The following is a 19,352-nucleotide window of genomic DNA, read 5'->3' on the forward strand; positions in this document are numbered from 1 at the left end:
ATGTGATACGGCTCTGCACACCTTAGGTATCTGAATGAGGCTTCTAGAGCTTCTCCATGAGCCGTAAAGACCTAAATTTGTGGTAAATCTACTACTACTATCATTGTTGTTAATTGTAATGTTGATATATTGTGCAAAGTTGAAATTGCATCATTGCAGTAACTACAGTGTTAAATGTGCAACACTGTTTTTTGGCATTAGCTTGAGTCACAGTCATCACATCACGTCCAGGCAGTGGTGGACTCGGGCTGTGTGAGGGGCAGGGGAGAAGATGAGGTGGTGCACCAGCACACAGAAAGTCATGATGCACTTACTGTGAAACACTTACAAAGCCTCACTAGGATGGAAACTGTTTCATTATGTGACATAGATTTGAAGTGTACCTGCTACACCTCTATAATAACATGTTATATCTACCATAGGGGCATCCAAGAGGGCACGTTTTTCAAACATGGGGGCACTGTTCACCCAATGCCCCAGAGTCCCCAAAGGCCACTTAAAAACATAATAGTTTTATAGAATAGAACACAGGTGTAGTTATTAACATTAAATCTGTATTCCATTCAAGTGTCTCAGTAAGTCATGACAATGAGCAAGCAAGCATGAGCAACACCAGGACCCTGAAACTGAAGCAACAAAATGAAGTTCAGCCATCAATAATTTTATTCATACCTGTGATTTTCTATCACAGGTACTGCCAGTCCAATAGCAGATAGCGTGTCAGTGTCACCTTGGCGTGAGAAGTGCACGTGAATATGAAGGTGGAGTACCAACAGGGGGTGATAATGATGGCAGCAAATGACGAACGTAGTATTAAGAGCTACAAAATCAGCATTATGGGATGTATCGGGTGGATGGATGAAACACAGGATTTTCACGTGTAAAACCAAAAGTCAGTGTTGACTTATTTTAACTTCTGTACACAAGTTAACTTCCATACTGTACTCAACTTAATTCATGTACGTAACGTGTGTACGTCTGTAACCGAAGTGAACTTACATCATAGTAACTGAAATTACGTACGTTACTGATCTGAAACACAAATTTTCATATTTCACTGTTGTGTGAAGTCATGATTCAGCCACTAACAACAAGAGCAATATTGAGTTCTTTATCAGATCCGCTACATTTGCAGCGTTTTGGCAGCATTACTGCGAGAAGATACAAACATCTTACAACGCAGTATTCAGGGCACAGACAGCAGGACATCACATTTAGTGTAACAGGAGACTGCAGGACACCGAGGAGACCATGAACAACTCATACAACATATGAAAAGGATTACATATGATTCCCTCCACAACACAGCTCCGTAAAAAGCTGCTTTATGTTCACTCAATGTTTAAGAAAACCAGATGATCCAGATGTAACTCATCAAAAACGTGTGCTCGTGACGCTCCCTACATTCGACAGAATTAAAGTATGAAATTTGCCTCTTCTCACGGAGGATGCCTCACATCTTTCAGAGATGTCTCCTTTTAGAAACCAACTCTTCGCATACAGTATATACGTCCCACAAGCAATCACTATGTGCACTCATGCAGCATGGCACGCAGTACTGTGCATGGCAAAAAAAATGTCCCCTCGAGCAGCTCATACAGGCCAGCGTTCAGATCAACTTAGAACGATGCTTTCCTTGTGATTACAGGGGGAAAACACACAGCATGTTTCAGTTAGAATAACTCCACCTGTAGGGCTTTTTTCAGATGATTTGAATCGGAAATTATTTTACCACACTGACATATTATTTACACATTTTTAAGGAAATGGTGATTGTCAGTCAGCCATAGACTAAACACCACTGACTATTTATTTTTGCAGATTGCAGCCAGAGAAATGGATGCTGACGACGGAGCGAAGTACCATCTGATGTTGTAGAAAAAGTCTTCCTTCTCTAACGTGGGTCCATTTTCAGCAGAGGTTCAAGTCTTTGGAAGCTGTCCAATCCTCTGTCAGTCTGACTAAGCTGCAGAGTTTTAGATTGGAGTGGGGATGTGCTCACCAGCTGTGAGATTAAGGGGAACTGATCGATGGCCTTTCTGATTGGCTCTCGCGGTGTCCCAGCAGCATCCAATCCCCTTGGTTTGGATGATTGTCCTCAGTCGAGCCAAAACCAATTCTTCCTCCACACAGGGGCCAAATAAGATCACTGACCTGAAGCTACAAGGCCACGCTTGGAGGTTCCGTCTCCATCCGTCTGCGCACCTCATCTCTCTGGAAAAAACCGAGACAGACAAAGAGGAAGAGGGAGGATGAGGGTGTGGAGGCAGGATCATATTAGAGTTTAAATGAAGAGCGTTTTGCACCATCACAGATTTCTCCTTGTTTTCTTTAATGTGTATTTTCCTGACATCTTTGTCATTAAGTGCTAATGTCAGCGGCGTTTCTGCACTGCTCGCTCCAGAAATTACCTGTCAGTCAAACTCAGTAGGTGGCACTGTGATGTCTTTTTCCTTAGATTTTCCGTTCAGCCTCTGTAGATGGAGCTCTTTTCCTTTTCTGTTCACGGCGGTTCACGGCTGCTACTGCCAACTACACAGTTCCTCTATCGAGTCAAAGCAAAATGCTGTTGCTGCTGCTGGAAATGTAAAAAGCATGATTCCTCCACGATTTTATTTCAGTCTTTCATGAGCCTCACAGGGAGTAGAAATGCATCTCCAACTAAAAACATTCCAGGCCTTATAACTAAAATGCACGCAAGGTGGTATAAGCTGCATAAATAAATGATTCCATGTGATGACTGTGAGTGTAATGGAGACTTGCAGTAAGGAATAATCACATGATGGAGCTGAATAAAGTGTTTGCTTCATTCACGGATTCCAAACAACTGCCAAAAAGACTCCTGCAGAGAGCTTTCATTTGCCACCTGTGCTGCGATGATGATGAACATGAGGAGGCTGCTATCTTCTCTTCACCAAACATTCCCTCCTTGTATGTGTGAAAGAGGCACTGAGCAATCAGAAGGGACAATTTGATCAAAAAAATTTAATTTAACTTGCATAAGCTGCCAGATTTCATGCTTTCTTCAGTCTGTACGGGAAACCTGCGCTTTACTGTGTCTGAACTGTAGTGGAGTAACATGCTGCTGATTTGGCACATGCAGCCTAATTGAAATATGTCAAAAGTCGAGTAAATAGTCATTTACATGCATTGACGCATATAAGATTGAAGACAACAAACTATGTCCAATATAATAGAGGACTGTGTCCAATAGCAACAGAAGAGAGAATCAGGCCTGGAGATACCTGAGAATGATTAGAATAATATAAAGTAACGGCAGACAAAACCACAGCTATAAGATCCCCAGTTCGATCCCGCCTGGGATCTTTCTGTGTGGAGTTTGCACGTTCTCCCTGTGCAGCGTGGGTTTTCACCGGGTTCTCCGGCTCCTACAGTCCAAAAACATGCTGAGGTTAATTGATAATTCTAAATTGCCCCTAGGTGTGAATGATAGGTGTGCGTGGTTGTTTGTCTGTATATGTAGCCCTGTGGTAGGCTGGCGACCTGCCCAGGGTGTCCCCTGCCTTCGCCCGAGAGACGGCTGGGATAGGCTCCAGCCCCCGTGACCCTGCAAAGGATTCAGTGGTGTATAGATAATGGATGGATAATTTCCTTGCTTAAGCAGGTTCTAAGAATTGCATTTGTAATTTACACACCTGTGATCAACTTCAATTGATGGGTTTTATTTATTGTGCTTGTATTCATCCTGTGTATTTGTGTTTTTATTGTGCTTGTATTTATCCTGTGTTATTTGTGTTTTACCCGCTCTGTAAAGTGTCCTTGAGTGTTCTGAAAGGCGCTTCCAAATAAAATGTATTATTAATATTATTACCTGCCTTCCTCTTTACATAATGCCAGCTCAAATGAGGGTTTAACCAGGAGCAAACTTTCTGGAAGATGAGATCTGGGCAATGGTAGAGGAGACTGAAACCAGACAACACGTATTGTTCGTTGGGCTGAATAGTGGGCTGACAAAGTCAAACACGCAGCTTTGGTGTGAACGAGGCGGATCACAAAGACACTGATATTAAAAAGAAATGGTCTGAAGAAAGAGTGGCCAGACATAACTGCAGCAATAAAACTAAGGACTGTAGGTCTGCTAATTCCTCACACCTTTATTTGATCATTCCTATCATGCTGTTCAGTAGATTCACCACAGGCTTACATGCTTGTGTCCCAACCTGCAGTACCCATAATGACCAGCAGGGAAATCACTGACATCAAGTCTAGATTTTGCTTAAAGATATAAATAATGTTTTTCTGTTTAAGTCATACCTGAATTGATTTGCCCCTGGCTAAAATCCTACATAAGCTATTGGCAAACAATGAACACATTTTTAAAATACTTTTTGCAGCTGGCATGAAGACCACAACTTGGAAATGGCTGCAGGTGAACCCTCAGTCAAAGGACGAGTGGAGTGCAATTGAATAAGAGAAATAAACAGTGTGGTGAAACTGACCTTTACCACAATGCAATGATCAATATGTAGAATGGACGAATTACATGTGCCTATAAAATGTAACACTGAGGGACTTTGCACATTGAACTTTATTTTCCTTATTAGTTTGCACATTCGGTTTTGATTTGCACTCCGAGAGCTCTATCGTATCTTAATTCTATTTTATTTTTTATCTGTTTTATTTTTATCTAGTACAGTTAGACAGTAGAACAGATTTTTCTTACCCTTAGGTCAACTTTGTGTAAGCTACGTGTGTTTTGTGATATATGAACTGCTGCTGCAACAATGCCTTAGGAGATCAATAAAGTAGTCTATCAACCTATAACAAACATACTGTGTATCACTGAAAGATCCTGTTCCTGTGCAAGTGTTATGTTGCCAATGTCGGTGCATTCTTTCTGCCTGAAAATATCAGTAAACATAAATTTGAAAGTAAAGATGTTCGTTTGACAAACACATTTTAATCTAAAGTCAGCATGTTAGATTTCAGCGTTCAGCAGTTTTCAGATTAAATGTTGAATAATCTCACCCTCACTTGCAGTGTGCAGGAGTGAAGCCGTCAGCCTCCCAACTGTTTATATTTTTGAGGTCTTTTAGATCTAGTTTAAACTGTGATTGACCCTTGAACCCCGAGGAACCCGTCACATTTTCTCTCTCGAGGCTTATAAAATACCGTTTCTCTCCACATTCAGGATTTACTATGGGTGATTAATTAAAAGACATACCTGTGTAAATGAGCAGGGACACACATTGGATGCAAAATGCATCCACACAGGTCACGAGGGGGCACTGAATAGATTGATTTATATGGTATGACCTTTAAAGCCACCAGCTCCACCTAACTGAGCACCTCTGGGAGATTTAGGAGCATCGTGTTAAACAGGATTTTCCACCATCATCATGAAAACATCAGCAGAGTCACCTCATGTTGGTTCACCTTTAACTAAAAACAATTAAAAACCAAATCTGACATGTTCACTCTTTTCCCACTTTATGTATTCATCGCTATTCTTTGAATGGATTCAGTCATTGAGGTAAAAAGAGCACATCATTGTGATGTTTTGATAACTGTGCTGCCATCTGCTGGGTACTTCAGGAATATTTGTTTTATAGGCCAAAATTCAGTATGATAATGGTGCATTTCTCACCTCTCCTGCCTCCAAACCATCTATTTTTAGCAGCTACACACAGGAAATTCCTCTTTTCTGAAGGCTTTAGAGAAATGCCTGCTCTCATGGTCGTCTAATCAAAGTTAAGCTCAAAGCAGAGCAGAAGCTCCTCTGAAGAACGAGAACGGGCATCTTATTAAGCAATGTTGAACTTTAATTTCCTCTGGAACATCCGATGTTTGTACTGTATTTACAAACGGAACATTCATCTACACAACGCTGCATATGTGAGCTTGTTTTTTCACGATGTGTGGGACATCCTCTCTTCACAGCATCATGGTGACGTAACTGGATTTAAAAAGAACAACAGCTCAGCATTAAATGAGTTCATGCCCTGCACTGATGTGCGTTAGCAGGCTTTTTTTTTCCATAAAGTTTTACAAAGTTCGAAAGTCTTCAGTTCACATTCAAGATATTGTTCAAATCCTTGGATTCCATGAAAAGAGCAAATAAATACAATAATTAATATATACACAATATAAAACGGTTACATACATTTTTGTACTGGTGAATGAATTTAAATGATGCCTTTAATCACGGCTACCATAGATAGTATAACATATTACAGTCAACGGTATAGAAATCAGATACGAGAAAACACTATGGCTTCCAAAGAGTAGCATTACTAGAAAAAATTATAAAATATATGTAGTAATGTTCATTAAAGTGTCAGTAAAATGCATTAAAGTTGGCTTTTGCCCTCACCTAAAGCATTATAAATCCTATAAAACTGAAGACACATTTGTCCCCACATAACACTGCAGACAGACATTAGATCTGTGAAGTCACAGCAAACAGCAGGGACAGCTAGTGACCCTGAGTTCACAACTTGAGCACTCTGATTCGGGACTTCCAGAAGAAACCTTGGTGGAGAAAAGTTGGCTCGGGCTGAACATTTCACTGTCACAAGCTAATCAGCAGCTTTTCAATCTTGCGCTCCTCCGTGTTGTGATAAACGGTCACGTCTGATGAGGATGGAGGAGAAGCTGATTACAGCCAATCAAAGCTTCCCAGTCAGGTTTCATATGAATAACTGCAGTCGTGATTAGAAAGTGGCTGCTGATGCCAACAGTGAAGATCTGCTGTAACACACCGTCTGTATCAAAGCATGCGAAGTCGTGGCCCTGGACGACCCGAGTCTTCATTATGCGGTCTTTGATGGGAAGATATTCACTGATTTTAGTCAGAAATTTCAGTTTTATGGCACATTTCTGCAAAGTTTAACTGAGAGAAGATAAACAAACACTGATTTGAGAGATTTGGCTTATTTTGGACCATGTGAGCTAGTTTAGACTGTGCTTGATTGACATTTCCCTCACAGCTTTGTGGCTCAACTTAGCCTTTCATGACCTCTCATAAATTCCAGGATTATAAGATTAAGTGAAACATCCTGTGTAGGTTTGCAGGACTTTTAAATGGAATACTGCATAGAATCATTTTGTTAATACTCAGAAAGGTTCAGCATTTTTGATATGCAGTGCTGAAACTCAGTACTGACACTGCAAGGGTAGGAGAAGGTACAGTTCTCCTCATTTAAGACTCTTATGACCCATTAAAATAAGCAACTTTTTTTTTTTTTTTTTTGCATTTGTTTGCTTTACATTTGAATTTAAGTGAAAAAGTCTGAATAAAAACAGAATTTTGACCCAGCATGCAACTTATTGTCCAGTTCCCTTTAACATGGGCCCACACACAACATCCCAGTCCCTCCAGTTGGTCATCTTTCACTGGGACCATCACACTGACTTCCTCCTTTTGCCGAACACATTGTTGATGAGCTTGGCCATAGACTTGGAGCCGCTATAGCGCCGTCTGTCGGCTCTGTACTTGAGATGCTCCATCACCTGCCGGATGAGTTGGGTGAAGAGGTTGGCGATGTCCTGGTAACTCTCGGCCGCTGAGACCTCCTGGAAGTGGCAGCGGTTCTCCTGAGCCAGGCAGCGGCCCTCGTCTTCGCACACCTGCCGGGCGTGACACAGGTCCTGTTTGTTACCCACCAGACACACGGGAACCTCCGTCTCCCTGAAACAGAGACGTGTCAGTGCGGACTGGTGAGATGTATATCACAGATGTCTGCAGTCTTTATCTACATTAAGAAGTACTGATCAATGACTAACATTTATCCATATCACTGACTGGATAAATCTCTTCCCTGCACGTTCTCGGGATGCTTTGGCACCTAACAGGCAGCCTGATGGATTTTTCCATCGGGCTGAATTTACTGGATGCCTGTTGGTTTGCAGTGAACCCCTCACATGTCATCATGAATCATTTATCAGTTTGGGTTTGTCAGGCCCAGGCAGGACTCACAGCATTCCTGAGGATCCCTGTTCAGCTTCAAAGACGGCAGAGCAACGACACTCAGCTTTGCTTTGTTTTCCCAGCGTGTTCGCAGCGCGATCGAGTAATATTCTGATGCTGTGAATGATTCCGAGCGTTTCATCGCCAACAAACATTTTTAGACGCTTTACTTGGATGATTTGAATGTTTTTGCTGCAGCTGAAGCATTACTTTATGATTAGAAAATTAAAGTCAAACTGGCATATTTGCCAAGCTAAAAGCAGGACGGCTCCTCAGGAATGTAACCAAGTAAATTTACTCAAGTACTGCACCTAAATACACATTTGAGGTATTTGTACTTTACTTGAGTCTTTTTCTTTCCACGCCACTTTCAGCTTCTACCTCTTTACATTTCAAAAGGAAAATATATATATATATATATATATATATATATATATATATATATATATATATATACATGGAAGTTATTTATCCTGAAACTATTTCTTCGGACTTTTCAGTAGTTTTGTGCCCCTGTATTTATTTTTAAACACTTGTCGTCCTGTTTTTACCCTATATTTTTGGCACACACAGTGGGACTGTGAGAAACAATATTTCGATCCCTCTGTGTGTCCTGTACATTCGGTGAAACTGACAATAAAGATGACTTTTGGACTTTGAATGAAACTGCCTAACAGTATATACAAGTACAGCTGAAAAGATTAGTTGATGAATCCATTAGTTGATTGTCAGAAAAATTGCTACTACTACTACTAATAATAATAATAAAAATACTAATAATAAGAATAATCTAATGATATATATAATATAATAACAAAAGTAACAGAGGACATTTTTCTGTATTTACTTTCAATACTTTAAATACATTTTCTGATTATATTTAATTACTTTTACTGAAGTAACCTTTTCAATGCAGGACTTTTGCCTTTAACATGGTGTTTTTACAGTGTAGTATTAGTGCTTTTACTTAAGTACAGGAGCAGAAAACTTCCTCCACCACTGTAAATAAGAGTAAGTAAACTGAAAATAGAATTCGTATCCATGCTGTCTCTATTTGCTGCTGGTCTACACTTTCAGCTACAAAAGGTTTTCACTCATGAACAACAGCAAAGATTTGTTCGTCAGATAGCTTTCAGTCGGTATCCTCAGTTGAACTTTAAAACACGTTCATTGTTGACACGTTTCAACCCAAATCTTATCTAACCTCGTGTTGAGCCCCACATGACACCTAACTTGCAAATTTGAGAAAACATTTGCAGAAGCTATTCAGCTTCAGTATACGATCCAGTTCACGTAACCTCATCCAGCTCGGGGTTTGTGGAAATAGTTTGAAACAGCAGGCCAGCAGCTGCTCGGCTTCTGTCCACGTCACAGTAAAATAACCTCATTGTGCTCCTGACCCTTTGCAGTTGTCCACGCGCGCCTCCCGAATCTGCCGCAGGATGTTCTTGGCGTTGATGAAGGAAGTGCGGTCGCTGATGTTGTACACCACCACGAAGCCATCTGCCCAGTCCACAGGCTCCTCCAGTATACACCTGGCCCCTGAGCTCTGCCAAGGTCAACACATGCTTTTATTTTGGCATCACACTGTGCAGATTAAATCCAGGTTCCATACAGTCCTGCGTGGCTCGTTTTCACTGGGACAGATTCGACCAGGTCAAGCAAATGTTCTTTGTGTCATTTAGTAGATATTAATTTTGCTAGTTGTGGCTGCTGACATCCATTTCACTGTGACTTTAAACCAGTGGTAACCATAGCAACAGTGCTTTTTTTGTTGTCATGTTACCAGATAATTCAAGATGCTCAACAGGACTTAATCATGAAGTAATCTGACAACAACAAACCTTGAAAAATCACAGTTTTAACACTTTTTTCTGCTATAAATTGTCTGAATATCGAAAGTAACAAACTGCCCTCAGTTGTTTTGTTCCTCGAGGTGTTTTTAGCCGCCATAAATGATGTTAAAAAGTTATGCAATTTAATTGGAATTTCTCACAGTTTTCATTACATCTTATCCTATATGCAATATGTGTGCATTACTGTTGTCCCACTTATTCCAGAGCTAGACCTGCTGTTCTTGTTAGCCTGAACAGCAGCAGCGTGCAGACACGTGCAGAGTGAGAACAGGACTCGGTTGATGTGACCTTGAGGAGGAGTAAACAGCGTAGGAAAGGACAAGGGGCCCGAGGACATGTCTGAGCCCTCGAACAGCGATGCCTCAGCACTGTAAAAGCTCATTTATCCCGTCCTCTTTATTGACTCCATAGCTTCTTTAGCAGTCCAGGTCAGAAGGGCAGGCCTTCGACTCAGTGTTTCTTATGAAAGGCTGGAGTTACAGTCAGTTTAACCGACAAAGACAATGACCGGCTCCTGTTCTGCTGAGCCAAGGAGCATTCCAATAAAATACTAACCCTGTAGTAAAAGGCCTCTCAGGTCTTTGGTCTTGTAGAAAGAGAAGTAAGCAGGTTATATGGCTCTTTTCTTCAAAGAGACAGCCATTGGCACACATCGCCTCAGGATACTCTCATAAACCCTTTAGATTCCCAACTTAACGTGCTGTACGGATCGTACACGTGCCGGCCCAAGGTAAATACCTGACCACGGTTCATTCAAGGTCATGGGCATGTGCTGCAGCTTCCCCAGCACACTGAAAACCAGACAGTGTTTGCTGTTGTTACATGAAACGCTTGCAGCTCTGAAGTCAGAAATAATTGTCTTTTCACCTCAGCTGAAGGATTGCATCAAAAATTCTACCATACTTGGGCTTGAAGAAGTCTTTTGAACACGGCGGATTGATTTAAAAATAATGCTTAAGCTTCTCTTGGCCCTTGACATTTTGGAGACAGCTGGTTTTCTCCCGACGCAGATGATTTTATCGACATTTTTTAGCAGCAGTGATATTGCCAGAGGTAAAATAAATATCGACTTAGGTCTGACCTGTAAGAGATGATTACCATAAGTCAAACAAAATGCTGGAATATGAACTTTCATATGGATGGCTTTTAGTGTGTTTTCTTGAAGAGACATAATTCATTATTCATTTGGTTAACTTAGACATTCTCAGGGTCATCCATGCATTAAGCGCGAGGCAAAAAAACAAATTGAGTCGATTTCCAGTCCGCCTGATGAAGTGTAAGAGGAGAGCAAAGACCTCAGAACAGGAAGAGGTCTGCAGCTCTGCTTTTCTACTAAAAGGTTTTGGAAAATATATTACAATATTAGGTGTGTTAGTGATATGTTTTACCTGAGAGCAAGGGTCAAAAACTTCCAGGTTCAGCTGCCTGCCATCGATCGACAGCCTTTTATGGTAGAGGGAATCTGCAACAGGAATAGAAACAGCGAGAAACCTATTAATTGATTAAAATATGGCCTGATGGTAGAGGGTGTTTTGCATTCTGTTTTTGCATTGCTTTTTTTTTTTCATTCAAATTTTTATTTAAAACAAAATCATAACAAATCTTACAGCACATCATGTAAACAATTTCTTCCTGTTTTTCCATTTCCTCAATGGTAACAGAAAATTCACATAAAAATAGAGTTCAAATAAAATAAAACAATCAAAATATGACCCCTGACGTACACCGAGGTAGCATTGGAGGTACAAGAACAAGGTCTTAACTTAAAGGGGTGCTACCACCTTCAATATGCCCCTTATTACTAAATACAGAGTAAAATTGAATAATGAAACAGAATTTAAATGTGAGAAAGGGTCAAAGTAGAAATATATAAGATAATAAATAAAAAAATAATCATCATAATAAATAAATAATAATCTTTAATTGAAATACTAATTAAATGAATAAATAATCAATGAGAGAGAGGAAAAAAAAAATAATAATAATAATATGAGTGATGGCCCAAGTCTACCTACCTGAGCACACTGCATTGCTTTTTTTAATCATAGAAATATGCCATACCATTTTTTTTTTAACCAGTCATGTTTACGTTTTGTGTGTTTGTTGTTACCTTTTTCTCCTCAGGTGTGTGAAAGGTGTTACTTTAAGTGAAAAACCCACAGAGAATAACCACCCGACTCTGCAGGTTCCCTCAGCTCTGCAGAGCATTTCAGCATCTTTCATCTCATTGTTTTGTTGGTTTGTTCATTCTCACTTATCAAAGTGGAGGATTTAGCAGCCAAAGAGCCAGATATTTCCCTCAAGAGTTGGTGGAGAGAAAACAGATCTTAAAGGAGATTAAATGCTGGCTAGGCTGGCCAGAAATACAATTAAATGCAATCTGTTGCTCCTTTGTTGTGTTCTGGTTAATATATGAGTGCTTGCTAACATGTTTTCCACAACTTTATAATGAAAATATGTCAGTGTTGTATTTACAGCTTGTTCCAGTGTCCAAGTGGTGCAAAAAATCAATTAAAATGATTAATAAGATCAAATATGAGAAACCATGAAATAGATGTGCATTAGAATATGGAATTCACTGTTTTAATCTTTCTAAAGCTGTAATCATTTTGAATTATGTTGCACACAGAAGTTATCCTGAATGTTAATCTCATGGATGCTCAGGGGAAATGTATGCACCGCTAAGTGACTAAATAGCAACATCCATGATGTTTGAAGATAAACGGCTCTCCGGGACCAAAACCAAATCCAAATCAAGCCACAATCATCATCACCAGATCTGGAAGCACTTACTGGCATTTGAGGCATATTCACCAATGAAGCGCCTGGTCAGGAACCGCACAAGGACAGCTGGAGGAAACACACGAAATGAATAACAACCAAATGAATCATGGCATCATTAAGCTCTCATCCCTCACAGGTGGCAGCAGCAGGGGGGAAAATGAGCCTCATTCAGTCAGGCAGGCGAAACTCGGTGCCAACAGTCTCCGGGACCAGAGCAGTGAAACCGTAGCCTCACATGAAAGAGGCTGCATGGCTTTTCTGGAAGCCTGCGTGCATATTTGGCAAGCTGAATAGTTATATTTCCCTCTCTGCTTTGCCTCCAGACTGAGAGCTACACATAAAACTGACCACACACTATCAGTTTCAATCAAGGACTGAAGTTTCAAGTGCTGAACTCTGAAGCCTTTTGCTTATGGTGGCCACAAGCATCTGAAGAGGTTCTACACTTATGCTACAGGGACACACAAATATGCAATAGCAATTCTTTTCCTCACACTAATATTGATATATTCAGACAGCAAAACAACAAGACAATGAGAAACATGCAGCGTAGCAACAGGAAGAACAGCAAAGAGCAGAGAAACATATTAAATGGACAAATGTGCCAAGCGGCCTCTAGACTGCCTCTCACTGCCAGGCAGCCAGTATAGAGACATCCCATTGTTTTATGGACCCTGAACACAGCACAGAGCCACTCTTAAACAGCACCACAGAAACTGAACACTGATAAACGCAACAAGACCCCAAGCAGCAACACGGGTCCTAGAACTCGCCCCCCTTTGCCAGCGATTTTGAATAAAATCTGGAATGTGTTAGGCCGTGCACATTTGAGATATGGTCACATAAACCGCTGAACGTCTTGGAAAATAAGTTGGTGGGATCTTTGGTGGTGGTTGAGCCACTGCAGATCTTTTTCACTTATTCCATATGTAAACAAAGAGCAGGCCTAAGTGGCACCAACCGTCAACACAATACAGCAAAGCCAGAGTAAAAAGCTTCATCTAGTTAATTACAAGATAAACAAAAGCAGTGGCTCCCTGAAAGCAGAACGCACTGATTCACATTGATCAGACCTCAGTGTGTTGTGTTTTCATTTTTCCATCCTTGAAATCGGCTCTGACAGATGAGTTTTAATTTAACAAAGTTCTGCCAAAATAATCTCATTATTTCCGTTCAATTTCAATATGGAGCCAATAGACTTTTTGTTTGTTTGCTTATGTAACATGAAACCGAAGCTCAGTGAAAAAAAAAGGTCTTTCACTACTGTTAGCATGAAGTCTTTATCTTCCAGAGACCACGAGATGTGGTTGAACACTCTGGGGGGGAAAGTGGTCAAAAGAGGGGGCTTGTTTCAGTTGATGGCTTTTTTTTTTTTTTTTTGACAAACAACTGTTTTGAAGTTCAACAATGAACTTTTCCTGCTTAGTTGCCAGCTAGCTAACGGACAGTTAGCTAGTTAGCAAATGGTTTACCAAGTGGCTTCAAGTGGCGCTGCCTCATTTTTAAGTCTCTACATCTAGTTTACATTACATCTAGTTTGTAGTTACATCAAGTTTCACACACATTGATCCAAAGATCTTCTCTCTTCTCTCTTCTTTGAGATGGTTAGCCTGAGTTAAATGACAGAAAAAGGAACACATATACTGTGGGACATTGCTAGCTAACAGAGCTGCTAGTTTGGATGTGTTGTAGTGAGCATGAGGCTATCAGTTCACCTGAGCATTAACTAGTCCATCTGATCTTTGGTCTTTGGTGCAGTGTCCTAAATGTTCAAGGAAACCTTCTAGAATAAATCTCTATAGCATCCATACACAATGAGACACTGAACCTGAGCTGTTTTACCTTCTATTTACATCTATAATTCAACATACAGTCACTGACTGTTGGTGAAGCCTCTGATAAGACTAGATCCACCAAAATGTAGGATTTTAACATATACAGACCAAATTAATGCATAAAAAATCACTTTCTATGTTTTTTAACCCACAACCTCAGAAGACAGTGTGTTATTCCATCAAAACAAAGAGTGAGGTTGTGCTGTAGGCAGCAACACCCTGACCTTAAGTTTAATATGCGTGTCTGGAGGGGAAACCAAGTTGTCAATTAATTAATTAGTCAATGTGTAGAAAGTTAACCTGCCACCATTCTTATTTTTTCAAGCAAGCATTCTAAATGCTGCTATTCTCACTAGAAAGTGAACATCTTTGGACTGCTGGCTGGACAAAATAATAGAAATTAGTGCACCACCTTGAACTTGATGGACATTTTGCGATGCTTTGTTGACCAAACGATTAATTGACATGAAACTATAAGGAATATAACATAATCTTGAGTTGCAGCCTAAGTTTCCAGTGTGCTGCCCTCCAGCCGTTCACAGAGGTCCCAAGACATTATGTGAAATGTATCTGATCAACAGTGAGGCTACTTTTCTGGTAGCCTGCTACACTTAAAATATATACTACCTGCTTAGGAATTCTTACTCAAAAAGACATTGAAACTGTATAAAGAAGATTTCCAAGCCTGAATCTGTGATATATTCTGCACCAAAAAACATCATCGTTTGAAAAACACTGCACTGAAGTGTTGGAACAAAAAGAAAGCAACAAATTGAACTTTTATAGACAGTACAGAGATGTTGGCTGGTGTTTTTTCTCTAGCTGTTTGAGTTAAACATCGCTTCCATCCACTCACCTGATTTCCCAGCCCCCGGACTCCCCAGCAGGGCCAGCTTGATGTCGTTCATGCCTGTGCTCTGTCAGGTCCTCAGATGGCTCTCCGGCTGCAGCTCTGTGTTGTGTCTGGTATCTGGGTTAGCGTCGGCACACTAAGTGCTCCTTACAGTCCGGCCTGGATGGGAGTGCAGGACTGCCCCCCTCTCTTCCTCTTCAAAGGGCTGTTTCACTTTTTAAAGCCCAGTGGAGAGGAGAGTGGGGGAGAACAAGCGCCCCCTTCTTCTCTCTCTTTCTGTCTGTGTGCCAAGCGCTCCTTTCCTCTGTCACACCTATCCTTTCTCTGTTTTCTCCCTCTCCTGCATCCTACATAACTCTCTCACCCCTCTTTCTTTCCACTCAACCCATCTGTTTTCCTTCTTTCTTTCCTCTCCTGTGACTATATATCTCTCTTTTTTCTGTCGCTTCCCCCTCTTACAGAGAGGTTACTCGAAGGTCACGGCTGACTAAACCCATTGTGCTGTTCCAACTCTGGCACTGTAACTGTAGTCCGGCTGCCATCTATGGACATTTGTGTTATCATAGTTTAGTGCTATGGAAGCCCATTCCAGCCCGGAAGAGAAGGTTAATTGATTAAATGAGTCCACAAACACAGAAAATACACATTTAAGACAAAATTGCAAGAATATAGGTTCAATTCAAGCAACCACGTCTTTTGGAAATTACATTTACATAAAACTCACCTGCAACAGCAAACAGATTCTGAGATAAAAAGCCATCTGAAACATGTTTTTTGTCAGCCTAATGAGGAAACATTTTAAGAAACATATTTAGAAAACCACAAAAGCTGCAAAATCAACGTTCACTGACAAGCTATTTAATTTGCTTTTCCCATCTGTCTGGAATATCTGCACTTCAAACTAAAAATCTAGCAGCCTAGCAACTAAAAACTAGGCTTTTTATGCTTTTAATGTTGTAATAGGTCAAAATTTTGTACTAGTTATTCAAATTATGTGATTTATGGATACTAAATCCCAGTTATCAGACAGTAAGTCAAATCACTTTTGAAGAAAACATCATAAGATAGTTGTTACTTAAGGCCCGCTAATAATTCTAATAAAAACAATCAACATTTTGACTTATTATCTGTTGACTAGCACCTAGTATCTCTCTAAAATCTCATAGTTTTTCTTTGAAAGTACAAAAAAAAACAGAACATCATGCCGCCCAGATTACGTTTTCAACATAATGAGAAAATGTTGTTGATGAAAGTCAGACAAGTTGCCAAATAATCATTAACATATCTACAAAACGTTCACACCAACTTGTTGTTTTTCTATGATACTGACTCATGAAGTACAATATCCACGAGTTGTAGCTTATGTATGATTAATGTTTTTTGTGGTGAGGCACCCAACGCATGTTTTTGGAGATTGTAGAAAGATTGTCATCTTAGTTAAATATTGAACAAGTCAACGGCGACTTGAAGCACAAGACCAGTTGTGTGAGGACACAACCACATGTGGGACCTGCACTTTGTATTGACTTAATAAGTACAAAATTATAACTTAGCTGCCTAGAATTTTTATTAATTATCATGAGGTGTTTTTTTTTTTTTTTAAACTGTTTTTTCTTTTTTCTGTCAGAAATGGCCCTTCATATTATCTGGCTTCCTTTTTGTTTCCTCAGGTGCTGGAGTTGTTATTGATCTCTTTGCGATAAGATCTGGCTACTTCCCTCTGACTCCAGCGCTCATAACATTCTGGCTTCAAGGAGAGTCATTTCATTGAGACTGGTCGATGGATTTTAGTGAAGGGAATGCAGTGATATTATGGGGAAAAAATGCTGATGACTTCAGTTATGTACTTGAGTCACAGCTCACCGGACCGAAGCAATATAGTTAAGCTAAGTGACTTTGAGCGCAGCATAGAAGCGAAACCATGAGAAGGCCAGCAATAAAGTCACTGATTAGAGCGTCAGTCATGGTCCTGACATCAAACTGAATCGATTCAGACGAGCAATCCATTTCCCTCAGCTTCAGCCACCACACAACATGTGGCATATGCAGCCAATAAATCACCCTCCAGTAGCTCTGATTTCACACACACACACCCCCGATCCTCTTGCATGCACATTCTGGGCATTTTGGGCCCGTTTCCAAACTGGCTTCATTTGATCTCGCATTTGTTTGCGTGCAAAGTCAGTGACCCTCTTCCAAAAGAAAGTCTTAAATTTACCCTCGACTGTAGAGAGGGTAAAATTTATGACTTGGCCCCCACTTATCTTAACAGCATCTCTCAAAAACACTGTTTTAAGCACTAATTTTGGTTTATTTTAGTGTATTTACATAGTTTCTTTATGATTATAATGGTTGGAATAAATATCCCAAAATGTAGATTTTCCAAATCCAGATCCTTTCAAACATTACATGTGTAAACAAGGCTTTAACAGTATGTTATGCATACAGTACATTATTCCACATGTTAGTCTTCGTATCAAGAAAACAATCAATCAATGAGAGGCTGAAGAACCTCCTTTTTTGGAGTTTGGGCCACTCTCTTCTTGTTGACTTTAAGATCGGGAGTTTGAATACCATAGATAAGGCAAAAGTTGTAAAGATTAAATAAAAACAGCCTGACCTCAATGTGTGCATCTAAATCCATTCATAAAGCACAGCATGCGGACTGGATGGACTTTTGAAATGTTTACTAAATTATGCTCTTTCCATTCGGTGATGTTTAGATATCATATATCCTGCAAATCAGCTCGCATGAGGCAAAATAATTGGTCCCATATAACTTTATGTTTTGGGAGGTCAGATGAAGACTGAAATCACCAACACATCACTTAAATTATTTGACTCAGTCGTCAGAACGGAGGGAAATGTTGAGAGATTAAATATTGCATATTGGGAAAATGTGTTATCCTCAATCATGCCTAATCTCAAACGAGTAAAGTAAGAATTTTAATTAGCCTTGAACGCTGAAACACTTAAGCTTGATGACCTCAATCATCTGCATGCGCTTTGGATCAGAAAAACCGCTACGCTCCGACAACACAAAAATTTAAATAAAATCACTTCTCCTCTCATGCATGTCACCATTAAACGTCTCGATTGACCTCGCTGTTGTAATCAGGAAGTCCTGTGTTTTACTTCCAAGGCTAGTGCACGGTGGAAGGCCCGGCCATCTAAGCTTCTAATCAGGCCGGGAGGGAAAGACCATTTCTCCTGAGCTGATCAACACGTGGCTGTAAGAGGATTTCACGTGGGACAACGTCATGTGACCGCAAAACTGCACACACCAAGAAACACATTATTCTCACCAGCTGCATACACACACACACACACACACGCACGCACACACACAGACGTGCAAAACCTCAACGAATCAACATCAAAGAGCAGCATGGCACATCAGCAGCATCATTACATAACGTCTGTGCACCAGGAATCTGTCTGGAAAGTTTCTGTTTATTCCGTGAAATGAGATTATCTACCAAGTGTGACATGGGAAAAGTTATGTGGACTGAAGATTTCCTCATGGCTGTTAGCCAAACAGGAGATGCCATTTAAAACCGAAATGGTTCCTGTTGCTGATACTGTTGTCGGGATTAAGTGGGTAGCCTTTTTCCAGAGATGTTGGCGACAATAATCATCAGAAGCTGGATTCCAAAAAAGTTGGGACACTGTGTAAAACATAAATAAATGTGATCATTTGTTAATCCCTTTTGACAAAAACTCAATTAAAAACAGCACAAAGTCAATATATTTAATGCTTGACCTCATCAGCTTCATTGATTTTTGTAAATATCTGCTTATTCTGAATTTGATGCAGCAACACGTTTCAAACAAGTTGGGACAGTAGCAACAAAAGACATGGGAAAGATGCGGAACAACACCTGTTTGGATCATTCCACAGGTAAACAGGTTGATTGGTAACAGGTGATAGTATCATGATTGGGTATGAAAGGAGCATCCTGGAAAGGCTCAGTGGTTCACAGTGAGGATGGAGCGAGGTTCAACACTTTGTGAACACATGATTGGATAAAGGAGACTAATACCTGAAGCTGTAGCTTAGCCTAATTTAGCTTAGCTCAGGCCTAGCTTGATTT

At 40.3% G+C, this 19,352-nt stretch overlaps 1 protein-coding gene across 2 annotated transcripts; it reads right to left on the reverse strand.

Moving 5' to 3' along the window:
- Nucleotides 1–5,793: 5,793 nt before the first annotated feature.
- Nucleotides 5,794–15,386, reverse strand: rerglb (RERG/RAS-like b). 2 transcript variants are annotated; one of them, XM_041939488.1, is made up of 5 exons: nt 15,262–15,371; nt 12,580–12,636; nt 11,175–11,248; nt 9,331–9,479; nt 5,794–7,651 (listed from the first exon to the last, which is right to left on the reverse strand). In XM_041939488.1, exons 1-5 carry the CDS (start codon nt 15,311–15,313, stop codon nt 7,366–7,368), a joined length of 618 nt encoding a protein of 205 aa, XP_041795422.1. In that variant the 5' UTR covers nt 15,314–15,371; the 3' UTR covers nt 5,794–7,365. The 2 variants fall into 2 exon arrangements, with proteins under 2 accessions (XP_041795422.1, XP_041795423.1); XM_041939489.1 differs by lacking the exon at nt 12,580–12,636 and having other exon boundaries at nt 15,262–15,386.
- Between the last annotated feature and the right edge of the window lie 3,966 nt (nt 15,387–19,352).

The sequence above is a fragment of the Chelmon rostratus genome, chromosome 6 (assembly GCF_017976325.1).
Source record: "Chelmon rostratus isolate fCheRos1 chromosome 6, fCheRos1.pri, whole genome shotgun sequence".
Classification (NCBI taxonomy): domain Eukaryota; kingdom Metazoa; phylum Chordata; class Actinopteri; order Chaetodontiformes; family Chaetodontidae; genus Chelmon; species Chelmon rostratus.

Bases quoted from the DNA above. Each gene is read 5' to 3' on its own strand.
- rerglb (XM_041939488.1), bottom strand. From the start codon at position 15,313: ATGAACGACATCAAGCTGGCCCTGCTGGGGAGTCCGGGGGCTGGGAAA. The intron at 12,637-15,261 runs GTGAGTGGATGG...TGTTTCCTCCAG, and splicing joins TCCGGGGGCTGGGAAATCAG to CTGTCCTTGTGCGGTTCCTG. The intron at 7,652-9,330 runs GTCAGGAGCACA...TCTCTGTTTCAG, and splicing joins CGCGTGGACAACTGCAAAGG to GGAGACGGAGGTTCCCGTGT.